The following is a 14,142-nucleotide window of genomic DNA, read 5'->3' on the forward strand; positions in this document are numbered from 1 at the left end:
AGAGAAAAAAATGTTTACTTGTGTATCTAATTTACCTTAATGTAAAGCATTAACATTTTATATCTCATTATGTTTGTGTTGCTTAAACTCCTTAGGTGCCTCAGGGGGGCAGAGAGGATTTCTGGGTTGCATTCGTTCCCTAAAAGTCAATGGAGTGACACTTGACCTTGAAGGGAGGGCAAAGGTCACACCAGGGGTGAAGCCTGGATGCTCGGGTCACTGCAGCAGCTATGAGATGCATTGCCAGAATGATGGGAAATGTGTCGAAAAATACAACGGATACTCATGCGACTGCAGTCTGACTGCCTTCGACGGGCCTTTCTGCAATGATGGTATGGACACTTATCTTACATAATTAGTACATAAATAATTCAGTTCAGTTTCGTCTTGGCTGTAATGGACAACAAATAGATTTCAATGCACAAATTTTTCTTTTACATTTACATTTAGTCATTTAGCAGACGCGACTTACAATGAGGATAATGGAAGCAATCAAAATCAACAAAAGAGCAATGATATGCAAGTGCTATGACACGTCTCAGTTAGCCTAATGCAGTACACGTAGCAAGGTTTGTTTTTTTAATTATAGAATAGAAAAGTCAGAGGGTCAAATAAAGATGGAAGAGATGTGTTTTTAGTCAATTCTTGAAGATGGCTGCTCGGATTGAGTTGATTGCTTTTAAGAGCACATTAGCATATACAGATAATGACAAAGCTAACAGACATGGACTACAAGCCAATTTGGACCTGCTTTAGTTATTTTTCACGGCTCAACAGAGCATTTCACTCACATTTGCAGCTAAAAATAGATGTGTGCGAACTGTAAAATGTGTATAGGAGCACGCGTGGTCATTATAAAGTCTTAAATATCTTAATATGCTTAACAAACGTCTTAATTATCATCTTAAGAGGTCTAAAATTTGGGGATGGAAAAACAGGAATCATGATACAGTATAATGTGATTTTTAAACTTATAAAAGCTATTGAGTGCTGAAATTGTTTCAAAGTAAATTAATAGTAAAGGTTAGACATTTCAAGATAAGTGCCCTTGTGTGTTTGAGTCTTGTTTATAATTAAAAGCATTTTCCTGGTTAATAGTGGTATTTTAGTTACACAAGCTGTATCTGGCATTTAATTCAACATAAACTCTTATACTGTAGCTTATACACTTCGAAGTAGTATTCTGATAAACTAAATCATGTTGTTTTTTAAATGTGTCCTTGTATCCCTTTATTAAAGGATGTTAACGTCAAGCCCTGTTGTTGTTGTCATCTGCCTTCGTTTTAGACGTTGGAGGGTATTTTGAGAGCGGGACCCTGGTGCGGTTCGACCTCATGTCTGAGAGCAGCTCCTCTCCTGCAGTAAAGGAAGGCAGCTCTGGAGTCTTGAGCGCGGTGGGAAATCTGACCCGTGAGGAGCTGAGCTTTAGTTTCAGTACGTCCCACACACCTGCAGTCCTCATCTACATTAGCTCCAAGACGCAGGACTACCTGGCCGTGGTGCTGCGGCACAATGGTGAGACACGTTTGCATCTTTACAGCTCAGATTTAACATAAGTTCTGTTTTGGATATGAGAAGTGCGTAGTCTTTTTTAATAATAGCTTAGAAACAGGTTTGTTATTTTATGGTTTTAGTTTTAGTTTATTTAACGATAATAACCTTGCATACATGCACTTAAGACTGATGAAACATTGTTTTCCCTCAGGTACTCTACAGATCCGCTATAACCTGGGAGGATTGAGGGAGCCGTTCACCATCAGCCTGAATCATCGAAACATGGCTAACGGTCAGCCTCATAACGTCAACATCACCCGACAGGACAGACTCATTCAGCTGCAGGTGCTGCATCTGTATCTGCCTCAATGGAGCCACTAGATAAAGACGGTTTCACTGTTCAGATGAATGATAACAATTCCCTGGATTTAAGAGTCTGTCTGTGGTGTTGCAGGTGGATCATTATCCTACAGTGAGCTACACTCTTCCTGAAGCCTCGGACACTGAGTTCAACCTCGTGAAGACCATTTTCCTAGGAAAAGTTTTTGGTAAGAAGGCTATTATGTACATATTTTAGCATCATTTGGGGTTTTAAGTGTGCTGTCTATTAATAAATGTTCCTTTTCTATACTACTTTCTCTTATGCTCACTATAACAAAAACACTAAAAACTAATATTGGGAAATATTATTACTTTATGTAGCACGGCAGACATTACTCCAGCCTTCAGTGTCACATGATCCTTTAGAAATCATTACAATATGCTAATTTGCTCAAGAAACATTTCTTGTTATCAATGTAAAAAAAAAAAAAAAAAAGTTGTGCTGCTTCATATTTTTGTAGAAACCATGATACGTTTTTTTCATGATTCTGTGAAGAATAGAAGGTTTAAAAAACAGTATTTATTTGACATATAAATCTTTTTTAACAAAAAATGTCTTCATTGTCACTTTTGATCAATTTAATGTATACTTACTGAATAAAAGTATTAATTTCTTCCAAAAAAATTACTGATCCAAACTTTTGAACAGCAGTGTACTAGTTCATAAAATTAATATTAAGTATGATGAAATACAGTGATATGCTCTAGAAATTAAATACTTCTTTCTATAAATGTCATTTTAAACAGATTGTTTAATCTTTTGTCTATCTATCTATTGTAACAAACTCATTTAGGCATTAGTATTTTTGACAAGGAATAATATTATGAAATAGCTTGGCTGAAGTCTCCTCACATAACGTAAAATTGTGTCGTAATCTATGAGTGACCAAGAACACGTCTCTCCTGCTTTTCCTTTAACTGGACTCTGACTGTAAGTCCTGACAACATCATGTGAAAGCTCTGGGTTCTGCTCCTGATCTCAATCCAGGCTCCAGGTTTTCCTGCAGACGTTTTTAGCAGAGATGAGCTGGAACGCCCTGAGCTGCATTACACACACAGAGCAGCTGAACGGGTGATGGGTCTGCATATAGCTCAGTAATATTGTTCACGAGCTATTTGTCGCTTCAAGGTTAGACAGAAGGAAATCTACAGTTTGAAAGTTAGGATTGATTGAGCAGATTGAGAAAGAGACAGACAGAAAGGAGAAATCTGGTGTTTTTCTTTGAGTTGCAAGACCTGCTAGGTGCTGGGAACACATACGCAGTTCTGTGATAGCAAACAGGTACAGTTAATAAAATGCTTTATATTCAAAATATTAGCATATATTTTTCAGATGTGATTTTTTTTTTTAGCTGGATGTTTTGTGTGATGTTCAGTAATATATGGGAAGAAAAGATGAGGATAATCAAGGACAAGGAAGATTTTCTCTCTTCTTACATATTTATAGTGCATCAACTTTATCATGATCATGTTGAAAAACAAGGCTTTAGGTTTCAAGTGTCATGTTCCAGTCTTGTTTTGCAGATGTGAACTAAAGCAATAAGCCACAAGCGCTGAGATGTTAAAGTTACTTGACAATGGTTGAGGGGATTTCAGGCAATTCAGTTTTAATGGTTAAACCCATAACTGTGGCATATTGCTTTTTAACAACATTGACACAATCACAAGAAAAAATGTGACATAATGGCTGGCCTATGTATAATATACAATACCGTTCAAAAGTTTTGGGTCAATATGATATTTATTCTTAAAAAAAATAATAATAATACTTTTATTAATCAAGGATGCATTAAATTGATCAACAGTGACCGTATGAAAGATTTCTATTTCAAATAGTTCCTTTGAACTCTCTATACATCAATCTTACTAAGAAACCTGTTTCATGGTTTCCAAAAAACTATCAAGCAGCTCAACTGTTTTCAACACTGATGATAATAAGAAATGTTTCTTGAACAGAAAATCAGCATATTAGAAGGATTTCTGAAGGATCATGTGACACTGAAGACTGGAGGAATGATGCTGAAAAATCAGCTTTGCATCACAGGAATAAATTAGAATTTAAACATATTCAAATAAAAAACAGTTATTTTAAATTGTAATAATATTTCACAATATTACTGATTTTACTGTTTTAGATGATATGATCGATTTGAAATCTTTGATCAGATTTTAGTCACTCATCCAATCAGATTTTAGATCACTGATTTTATAACACCTGTCCTTTAACTTTTATCATTGCTTTCACACTCACACAAAATTGTTTCCACCATCTGATGTTTTCTGCTGTTGTCTTTGTCTTTCAGAAACGGGTCAGATTGATCCGGTGTTGATAGAGCGATATAACACCCCGGGATTCGTGGGTTGTCTCTCCAGAGTGCAGTTCAACCGCATCGCCCCGCTGAAGGCCGCCCTGAGGACCGGAGTCCCCTCCACAGCCTCCATACAGGGAGTTCTGGTGGAGTCCAACTGCGGGGCGTCTCCACTCACAGTACCACCAATGTCTTCAGTCTTTGACCCCTGGCACCCACATGCAGGTAACCAAACGATGATTAAAAAACACTTTATGGTGTTACTTTGCTCCTCCATATTTTAAAGGAATGGTTCACCCAAAAAATGTGCTGAAAATGTACTCACCCCAAGATGTAAATGAGTTTGTTTCTTTCTGGAGACAGATTTGGAGAAATGTTGTATTCCATCACTTGCTCACCAATGGATCCTCTACAGTGAATGGGTGCCGTCAGAATGAGAGTCCAGACAGCTGATAAAAACATCTTAATCCATAAATAATCCACACCACTCCAGTCCATTAGCTGTTTTGGGCTGCTTTAGCTTTTAAACCTGATTCTGATTCAGACCTTTTCACAGGAGAAAGCAGAATTAGACAGAGGAGTCATATTTTAAACTGAAGCAATATTATGAATTTGTTTGTTACAAATGCTCAGCTTTCACTTCACAAGTCATTAACTGATGGACTGGAGTGATGTGGATTATTTATGGATTAAGATGTTTCTATCAACTGTTTGGACTCTCATTCTGACGGCACCCATTCACTGCAGAGGATCCATTGGTGAGCAAGTGATGGAATGCTAAATTTCTCCAAATCTGTTCTGATGAAAAAGCAAACATATTGGATGGCCTGAGGGTGAGTACATTTTCAGCAAATTTTCATTTTTGGGTCATCTATTCATTTAAGGGCTGAGCTCATACTTGCAGTGGAGGTTAGTTTCTCCAGAGACTCTGATGATCTATAACACTGAGTCTCCAGTGGAGATAATGGGAGTATTTGCCCTTTTGTGTGTTTTCATTATTCAAGCAGTTGGATCAACAAACTGTCATCTGTATAGGAATATGATTGGGGGGAAAGTGGAGATAAAATAAAAAAATCAGTGTTCTAAAGATCTAGGTGTGAGCAGGCAAAGGAAAAAAGTTTACATTATCTTTTACTCCTGAGCAGCATATTTATAGAATTTCATTATGTACATAAGGAAATGTTTTCTCACTTCTGAAGAGATCTTTCCTGTTTGCCTGGGAGAAATCTTCTGACTATTAGTAAAAGACATCTGTGATCTCTTCCCTGTAGAGAGGATTACTGTGGTATATTCCTGTTTGTTTGTGTGTTTGAGTGTGTGTGCAGAGCAGGTTTTGCCTGCATTGTTGCCACAAGAATAATAAACCCTAAAAATCATTTACATTTATGTCCTATGTTGACCAACACATTAACTCATTAACTATAGTTCAGATATTCCTGTTGACTCTGTCACACCCCTAATGTATTCCTTTTGATAACATTTATCAACATTTTCTTAGTTAGTGAGCTCTTAGTCATCTTATAATTAAAAAAATTAAATAAAAAAATAATAATATAAATTATTATAATAAATAAAAATAATTAAAGTGATTTTAATGAAAAAAAAAGCAATAATCAATATAATACATATGTCTCTTATACTCAGTAACAGTATACACAGCTAAACTTAAAATGCTTGGGAATAAGAATTCAGTGTTATTGTCATAACAATAAAACAACAACTTGAGATAGATAGATAGATAGATAGATAGATAGATAGATAGATAGATAGATAGATAGATAGATAGATAGATAGATAGATAGATAGATAGATAGATAGATAGATAGATAGATGTGTGCTTGTGGGCATGTGCTCACACCCATGACACTGAGTGCCTTGAGCTTTATGGATATTTGTGGAGCATGGCGTTTGGAGCCTGTGGAGACGCCAGATGAAAAGAGCAGACGGTTGGTCTCAGATCTGCTCCCTGCCAACAATGAAACAGATTGTCAAAGTTTAGAATCAGAAAACAGTGCTCTTTTCTCTTTCTTTCAAGCAGGTGCCCAGTTCCCGTTCAACGAGGAGCGAGTCAGCCGTGATGGCGTCAACAGAGACTCTGCAATAATTGGAGGTGAAATATGCTGTTCCAGTATTATGCTTTTTTCATTTTTAATATCATGAGACATTTTTATCAAGACAAGCATTTTGTAAGATGGATAAAGGAAAAACCTTTACAGTTTATTTTAATTTTTTATCACAAGTACATTTAAAAAATATTTTTGATTTTATAAAATGTTTCTATGTATTGTATTGTTTGTTGAATCCGTATCTTCCATGATATGGCAATCAATTTAAATACAACCCACAGACAATTATATTCCTTAAGCTATGACATCTTTGGTGTAGAACATTTCTAAACTGAATTTAATGACATGATTTATCATTACAGTCATGATTTTAATATAATGTAATAAAATCAGCAAAATAATATTAAGTAATTAGAATTATTGCTTTTTATTATTGGTGTAGAACATTTCTACGCAGTTTTTAATGATTCATCATTTCAGTCATTATTTTAATAGTATTGTCTAAATATATAATAATATTTACAAAAAATATTAGAATGCAATATTAACAATTCATCAATTAACATACCAATATAATAAATATTATTCAAATCATTTTAATTTAATCATTAACAAAATGTGATCTAATTTCATAATATATTATCATGGGTGTAGAACTTTTCTAAGCTGATTTTAATTCTATGACTCATCATTGCACTTGTTATTTTAATATCGTTGTATAAATATATAAAATTATTATTTAAAAATATAATAATGTTCAAATATTTTGAATTATGTTATCATTGCTGTAGAATATTTCTAAACCGATTTATTACAGTCATAATTTTAATATCATTTCTCGCTCACGTAGGCATCATCGCGGTGGTGATTTTCACCGTCCTCTGCACGCTGGCGTTCCTGGTGCGTCACATGTTCCATCACAAGGGCTCCTACCACACCAACGAGGCCAAAGGGGCGGATTCTGCCGACTGCGCTGATGCAGCCATCATCGTGAACGACCCCGCCTTCACAGAGACCATCGACGAGAGCAAGAAGGAGTGGTTCATTTAGCCACACCCCGTGGGAGGGGCTTCGTTCTCTGACATGGATACCCCGAGGAACACATAAAGGTCTTTCTGAGCTTTTCGAGCAGCCGATGTGAAACGGACACTTGGCAAGTCCACTCGGACCACAGTCTGCGCACTGACTGGCATGCCTGTTCTGTAATTATTTTGTATGTAAGTGAATACAGCACAAGGACTTCTGTGAGATCAAATTCATCCCATGCACACATGACAGGCATATTCCATACGGGACAACAAAAACAACTGATGCATTTTTATCATCGCAATACTGCTGGTCTGTTAACAAATGTGTGTTCAGCAAATACTCCAATAGCACAAAACGGAATGTGTACAGAATGATGCATAATTAAGTTTCTGATAATGACATTTGATTGTATTTAAACATTTTGTTGTCAGCATCTTCAGGACAATAATATATTGTAGCATGGTAATCAGCCAATGGCATTCTGAATCATTCATCAGTGTTAATGCAGCACTTTTGTATCTCATGGTAAATGTTCTTTATAGTTCTCAGAATTCAGTGTTATTTATCTGTTTCTCCATAAGTGCTTGTTCAAACTCTGAAAACACGGCAGGCGGTTTTATAAGGAGATGCTCTTAAAAACATGAAAGCTCTAGATAGAGATTTTAGTTCAGATGTGTTCAGTAGTAAATGATCTTGAATGGTCCATTTGCTCCAGTGTCTTTTAATGTGCCTCAAAGGTTCAAGGTTTCTTCTGGCCAAGCATGGATTTTGTGATATATTTGATGACCCTTTATTGTTAATATAGGAGAAAGATGACTTTTTTGTGTGTTTGCAGTTTTAATGCACTGCTCATTTGAAATCAGCAGCACAAATTTATGTACAAAGCATTTTTAATAATATCTTCATTGTGCTTGGTTAAGTCACTTTTATTTCTTAAAGGGATAGTTCACTCAAAAATGAAAGTTCTGTCAGCAATAGCTCACTCTCAAGTTGTTCCAAACCTGTATGAATTTCTTTCTTCTGAAGCTCTTTTGAAGAATGTGGGTAACAGTTGATGGTCCCCATTGACTTCCATAGTGTTTTCTTTCAATACTATGGAGCCAACAACTTGAGGGTGAGTAAATGATGACAGGACTATGTCTGAATTATACAAATTTATGTCTTTCTGGCAGTTTATTAACATGGTGTCATAAGAATTTGCCTTCTCTGCTCATATGAATTCACTATTTGTTATAGATTACAAAACCTGGTTTATAATGAAGCACTATAATAATGTTGCTTTCTGTACATGTTCATTAATTATTCATGTGTTTTATGTGTCTCCATGCATTACCAATATATTGATTGGTCTTTTAAATGAACAAAATTGCTTATTTATTAAGGTTTGTCACATCAAAATGATTGTGATTTTATTATAATGTAATGCAATCATTTGTTCTCATGTTCTTTTTCAAAAATGCTCACGTATGATATGATGAAAATGTCATTTCATGTTGAGGGTTGTAAAAAAACTGACTCCAATAATGAACACATTGCCCAGTCAACAATTTGATCTCACAATGATGTCACAATGAGCTCACAATATTCTCATGGTGTGGTCACAATGTGTGTGTCACAGTGAACTAAAAGTGTAACCACACAGCGCTCTCACTGTGTGCTCATACTTTGTTCACAACATGAGGTCACTGCACACTCACAGTGCGCTCATACTGTGGTCAAAATATGAGGCCACATCACACTCACTGTGCGCTCATACTGTGGTCACTGTGTACTCATACTGTGGTCACTGTGCACTCATACTGTGGTCACTGTGCGCTCATACTGTGATCACTGTGCGCTCATAATGTGGTCACTGTGCGCTCATACTGTGATCACTGTGCGCTCATAATGTGATCACTGTGCGCTCATACTGTGATCACTGTGCGCTCATACTGTGATCAATGTGCGCTCATACTGTGATCACTGTGCGCTCATAATGTGGTCACTGTGCGCTCATACTGTGATCAATGTGCGCTCATACTGTGATCACTGTGTGCTCATAATGTGGTCACTGTGCGCTCATACTGTGATCACTGTGCGCTCATACTGTGATCACTGTGCGCTCATAATGTGATCACTATGCGCTCATACTGTGATCACTGTGCGCTCATACTGTGGTCATTGTGCGCTCATACTGTGATCACTGTGCGCTCATAATGTGGTCATTGTGCGCTCATACTGTGATCACTGTGCGCTCATACTGTGATCACTGTGCGCTCATAATGTGATCACTGTGCGCTCATACTGTGGTCATTGTGCGCTCATACTGTGATCACTGTGTGCTCATAATGTGGTCATTGTGCGCTCATACTGTGGTCATTGTGCGCTCATACTGTGATCACTGTGCGCTCATACTGTGGTCATTGTGCGCTCATACTGTGATCACTGTGCGCTCATAATGTGGTCATTGTGCGCTCATACTGTGATCACTGTGCGCTCATACTGTGATCACTGTGCGCTCATACTGTGATCACTGTGCGCTCATAATGTGATCACTGTGCGCTCATACTGTGGTCATTGTGAGGTTACTGCACTCTGTGCTCATACTGTGAGGTCACCATATGAGACCACTGTGCAATAATTGTGTTCACCGTTATCTAAAATGGATCAGTCATCTCAAACATTTACAAGCACATTCTTTATTTCCATCAACAAAGGCAATCAAACAAAAAGTCAGTTTTTTTCTTTATTTTGTTTTCTTTTCAGCCTGGTGTTGGCATTGGACACAAAAATTTCAACTTGGCGAATACATTCAGCTTCTGGTGTAGTTATTGTGACGACTTTTTGCTTCTTCACCTCGATTTCATTGTGTGTTTGAAAAGACCTGACACATCCTAAAAACACAAAGAGCAAGGTGTTAACATTACATTTTCTGTAGCAACGTTCAGATGCACAAACCACAACTTATAGACTTACTTTTCAAACATGTCAGGAGCACAGGTGGCAACACCTTCTTCCCATCTTTCCCCGTTCGGTTATACAGACAGAGAACATCGTCTGTCGCCATGCTTTTTAAACTCTGTCTCACCATCTCACCTATATTGGAGCTGCCGTGAGTATGGATGAGATAGTGTACCTGACAAAAACATACATAATATTGTTATGATTAAAATATACCAGGCTTCAACATTTCATTTACATGGTATCTGCTGCAAAAAATTATCAATTAAAGTGTGGCTTTGTTGTAAAAATAAACGTAAGATTTATATAGTAGTACTAACATAAAGCTCTCGATAATTTTTGTCTTCTTCGAGCCTCTGACAGAAGGCTTCAAACGTTTCAAAGCTGGAGCACTGTTGTTGTTTAAAAAGTTCCTCATGGGCATCTTCATCTGCCCGCTTCATGAGAACAGACTTAACTTTTGCCAAGTCGTTCATGATGACAGCTTGTCTCTGTTCCAACATTTTAATTTGTTGGAGAATCTTAGTATTCAGATCTGAAATTTTTTAATAATTAGATTCTTATTTAGCCAAGGATGTTTTATTTCTGTAGAATTAAATAATGTCTAATTGATATATCACATACCAAACAATTTCTCCATGGTGACTTTGCATTTTGTTTCCTTTGGTTCCTTCCCTGTTATAAAAATTACATACATAAGGTCAGTTAAATTGCATTTATATAAATCAATTATATTGTTTATATAATTGTTTTTTCTAAATCAATTAAACTGATTTTTTTCCTTAATCGTTTTATCCACAATGCACATGTAGGTGGTTCAGAGTTATAATTTAATTGTGGGGACATTTGGTACAATGTAAAAAAAAAAAAAAAAAAAAAAAACAATAACATCCCTTATGGAAAACAGTTATAACTCACCTGAAGAAGCAGAGCTTTTGGGATGATCATCCTCATGCATTGCCACATTTCCCTGAAGAGTATCTGTGAGACAGATCATGCAGATGACACAAAATTCTCTTATAAGTTACTTTGTGATAGGCATGTGTTGAAGGGAATATCTATTGTCTCACCTAAGAATACTGGGTTTGGCTGGCTTGAGTTGAAATAACTCTTTATCAGGACTTTCAGTGTTATCATCCAGACAGTCACCTGAACAATGTGAATTTGAATGATCAAATTAGCTTCACCAGATTCAATTTAAGTAAAAAAAAAAAAGTTTTCATACTCACCAGATGTTTTGACACACATAACTTTCTGAATAAGTGGACTCTTGACTATTTTCAAGAAAATACATAAGACATTCAAAAACTGCAAAGAAAATTATAAAGCTGATTATGCTAAGTTCCTTAGAGAAGTTAAAACACAAGCTTACCATGGTATATGGGAGTTTTGGCCAGAGTTTTTGAACATTCTTTGTCTTCAGACCAACTCGCTTCATTGCGTTTCTTGACTTCTTTAAATGCACATCATCTGTTTAGCACATGAAAATAAGTATGATCACCTAATCTTTTGCCATAACAAACCTTCAATGTATACACATCCCCAATTGTAAGTCGCTTTGGATAAAAGTGTCTGCCAAATGACTAAATGTAATGTAAATGTCAATGTACACACCTGGTATCCTGGTAAGCACTGGAATTTCTTCAGAAGTCATGTGATGTTGTTGAAGATCGTGAAATTCTGAGAGGAAGACATAGAAGTAAGTGGCTTAATGTACATCAATACATGAATGCATGGGTTTTCAAACTGGGGTCAGGGGACCCACAACAGGCCTCCAGAGGGTTGTAAGGGTCTTCAAAAAATGTATACAAAACAGACAAAGCTGAAATATTAATGTATTCAAACATTGTTAAGTCACATTTTTCAGTTCTTGATAGATACATTTTTCCTGAAGTGTTTATATTTGTTTTGTATCTTTAGTATGGGATTTGTAAGGCAGTCTTCTTTGTAAAGCTTCTATAAAACTAATACATTTGAACTAATAATGTTTATCTTCAGGTTTACATGCCCAACATTACTCTTAAAGTATGAATTTAAAAGTTTGTTTTTTATTACAGGAAAGGGGTCCTTAGCTAAAGGTTCATCATATATGGTGGGTTTTGGCAATATAAAGTGTAAAAACCTCTGCATAGTAACACATTATACACACCATAATACATGGATTTATCTTTTGTATATGTGTGTACAGTATATGTTTAAATCACCTGAGAAAGCAGAGCTTTTGGGATCATTCTCATCTTTTTTCCCCACTTCTCTGAAGAGTATCTTTAAAGACAGATCATGCAGAAGAAAAAATCATTTTATTAAATACAAGTTTAGTTAAAAAGTTAAAACACTCTCACACTGAACTTTCTGAATGAGTGGAATATTGACTAATGTTCAAAAGAAGAAATAAAATAATCAAAAATGTATTGAAAAAATAAATAAAAGTGTTTTAGAGAGTTCAAAGTTCTTCATAAAAGTTAAAACAGGCTAACCATGGTAAATAGGAGGTTTGGGCAGTGGAACATTTCTTGACTTCAGACCAGATTGCTTCACTTCATTTCCTGACTGCTTCAAGTTCATATCTGTTTAGTACATAAAAATAAAGAATGATCACAGAGTTATGCCTAAATTGTTTTCTGCATACCGATAATTTCAATATATACAGACCTTCACAGGAAGATGTCTCTGAATTGATGTCACTTTCATCACAGAGCTTATTTTTCCTTTTTCTCTTCTCAGGTAATTCCACAACTGCAGGGTCTCTCATTGAATAAGTAATTGACTCCTCTGCTGCTGAGACCCCAGTTGTGTAATCTGAGATGTATTGATTTGCTTGATCATAGTCTCCTGTTAGTGGGAAATTTATGTATACTATGTGTATAATGGAAATTCAGTCAACTATTTATTCATCATAGACTAAATAAATATATTATGATTAGCAAATTTATAAGACCACCTATCATAATAAAGAGAACATAAATATTTTAGAAATCTGTAAAATACTTATTTAAAACTAAAAAATTGTCTTATATTAGACATATAACAAACTGAAACAACTTGAATTTGTGTTCTTATACCCAAATTTCAGCCACAGATTAAACTATTCTCAGAAGTCACAAATTAATCAAGCGAAACATTTAACTATTAAAACCTATTTTTCTATTATGGACTGTAAGTACATAACTGTAATTGGGCATAATAAATATAAGTATAAATAAAATAAATATATTGAAATATAAGTTAGTAATGTTGTAACGATCTGACATAACAGGCCTAACAAGTCACAAATACTGATATGCAAACTAGCTGCAGCTAGCCATCTGCTGTGATTACTGAAGCCAGGTAAAATGGCTGGTGCACATGTAGCATGTGTGAGCAGTACTCTGCTAAAAAAAAAGACCAGACCAAATTGCATATCTAAATTATAATATCATCTGAAAGTATGTAAATAGCCCACTCACTATTTCTGCAGTGTAACAATTCCTTGCACAACTTTTTCTTCATCTTCTTTACATGTTTTATGGTGGTTGGAAAACCAGCTTAGATGGTGAATTTACCACCGCCAACTGGACAGGAGTGTGAAGCATTCACAAATGAGCTCACGCTTTACTCACATGGTGAGGCTCACAGTATGAGGATCAGATGAACTCACAATGAGCTCACGCTTTACTCACATGGTGAGGATCACAGTATGAGGATCAGATGAACTCACAATGAGCTCACGCTTTACTCACATGGTGAGGATCACAGTATGAGGATCAGATGAACTCACAATGAGCTCACGCTTTACTCACATGGTGAGGCTCACAGTATGAGGATCAGATGAACTCACAATGAGCTCACGCTTTACTCACATGGTGAGGATCACAGTATGAGGATCAGATGAACTCACAATGAGCTCACGCTTTACTCACATGGTGAGGATCACAGTGTGAGGA

General features: G+C 36.0%; 2 protein-coding genes across 2 annotated transcripts in view; one reads left to right on the forward strand and one right to left on the reverse strand.

The window, feature by feature from the left end:
* LOC306846090 (contactin-associated protein-like 2) overlaps positions 1 to 7,300 on the forward strand; it is a gene marked incomplete at both ends in the record, with an annotated part of 40,711 nt that extends 33,411 nt beyond the window's left edge. The window contains 7 exons of the mRNA XM_079379201.1: positions 96 to 332; positions 1,288 to 1,515; positions 1,706 to 1,839; positions 1,949 to 2,042; positions 4,179 to 4,409; positions 6,220 to 6,294; positions 7,101 to 7,300. Of these exons, the coding sequence (XP_079235327.1) occupies positions 96 to 332; positions 1,288 to 1,515; positions 1,706 to 1,839; positions 1,949 to 2,042; positions 4,179 to 4,409; positions 6,220 to 6,294; positions 7,101 to 7,300 (1,199 nt within the window). The remainder of the gene's footprint in view (positions 1 to 95; positions 333 to 1,287; positions 1,516 to 1,705; positions 1,840 to 1,948; positions 2,043 to 4,178; positions 4,410 to 6,219; positions 6,295 to 7,100) is intronic.
* A 2,691-nt stretch (positions 7,301 to 9,991) lies between these two features.
* Positions 9,992 to 13,717, reverse strand: LOC306845774 (uncharacterized protein; the record flags this gene model as incomplete). The annotated part of the gene is made up of 12 exons (XM_079378755.1): positions 13,666 to 13,717; positions 12,697 to 12,786; positions 12,424 to 12,484; positions 11,834 to 11,899; positions 11,592 to 11,689; positions 11,449 to 11,493; positions 11,290 to 11,368; positions 11,138 to 11,200; positions 10,844 to 10,894; positions 10,540 to 10,754; positions 10,235 to 10,394; positions 9,992 to 10,152 (listed from the first exon to the last, which is right to left on the reverse strand). Exons 2-12 carry the CDS (start codon positions 12,727 to 12,729, stop codon positions 9,992 to 9,994), a joined length of 1,032 nt encoding a protein of 343 aa, XP_079234881.1. The 5' UTR covers positions 12,730 to 12,786; positions 13,666 to 13,717.
* Between the last annotated feature and the right edge of the window lie 425 nt (positions 13,718 to 14,142).

The sequence above is a fragment of the Barbus barbus genome (genome assembly GCF_936440315.1).
Source record: "Barbus barbus genome assembly, chromosome: 26".
Taxonomy (NCBI): Eukaryota; Metazoa; Chordata; class Actinopteri; order Cypriniformes; family Cyprinidae; genus Barbus; species Barbus barbus.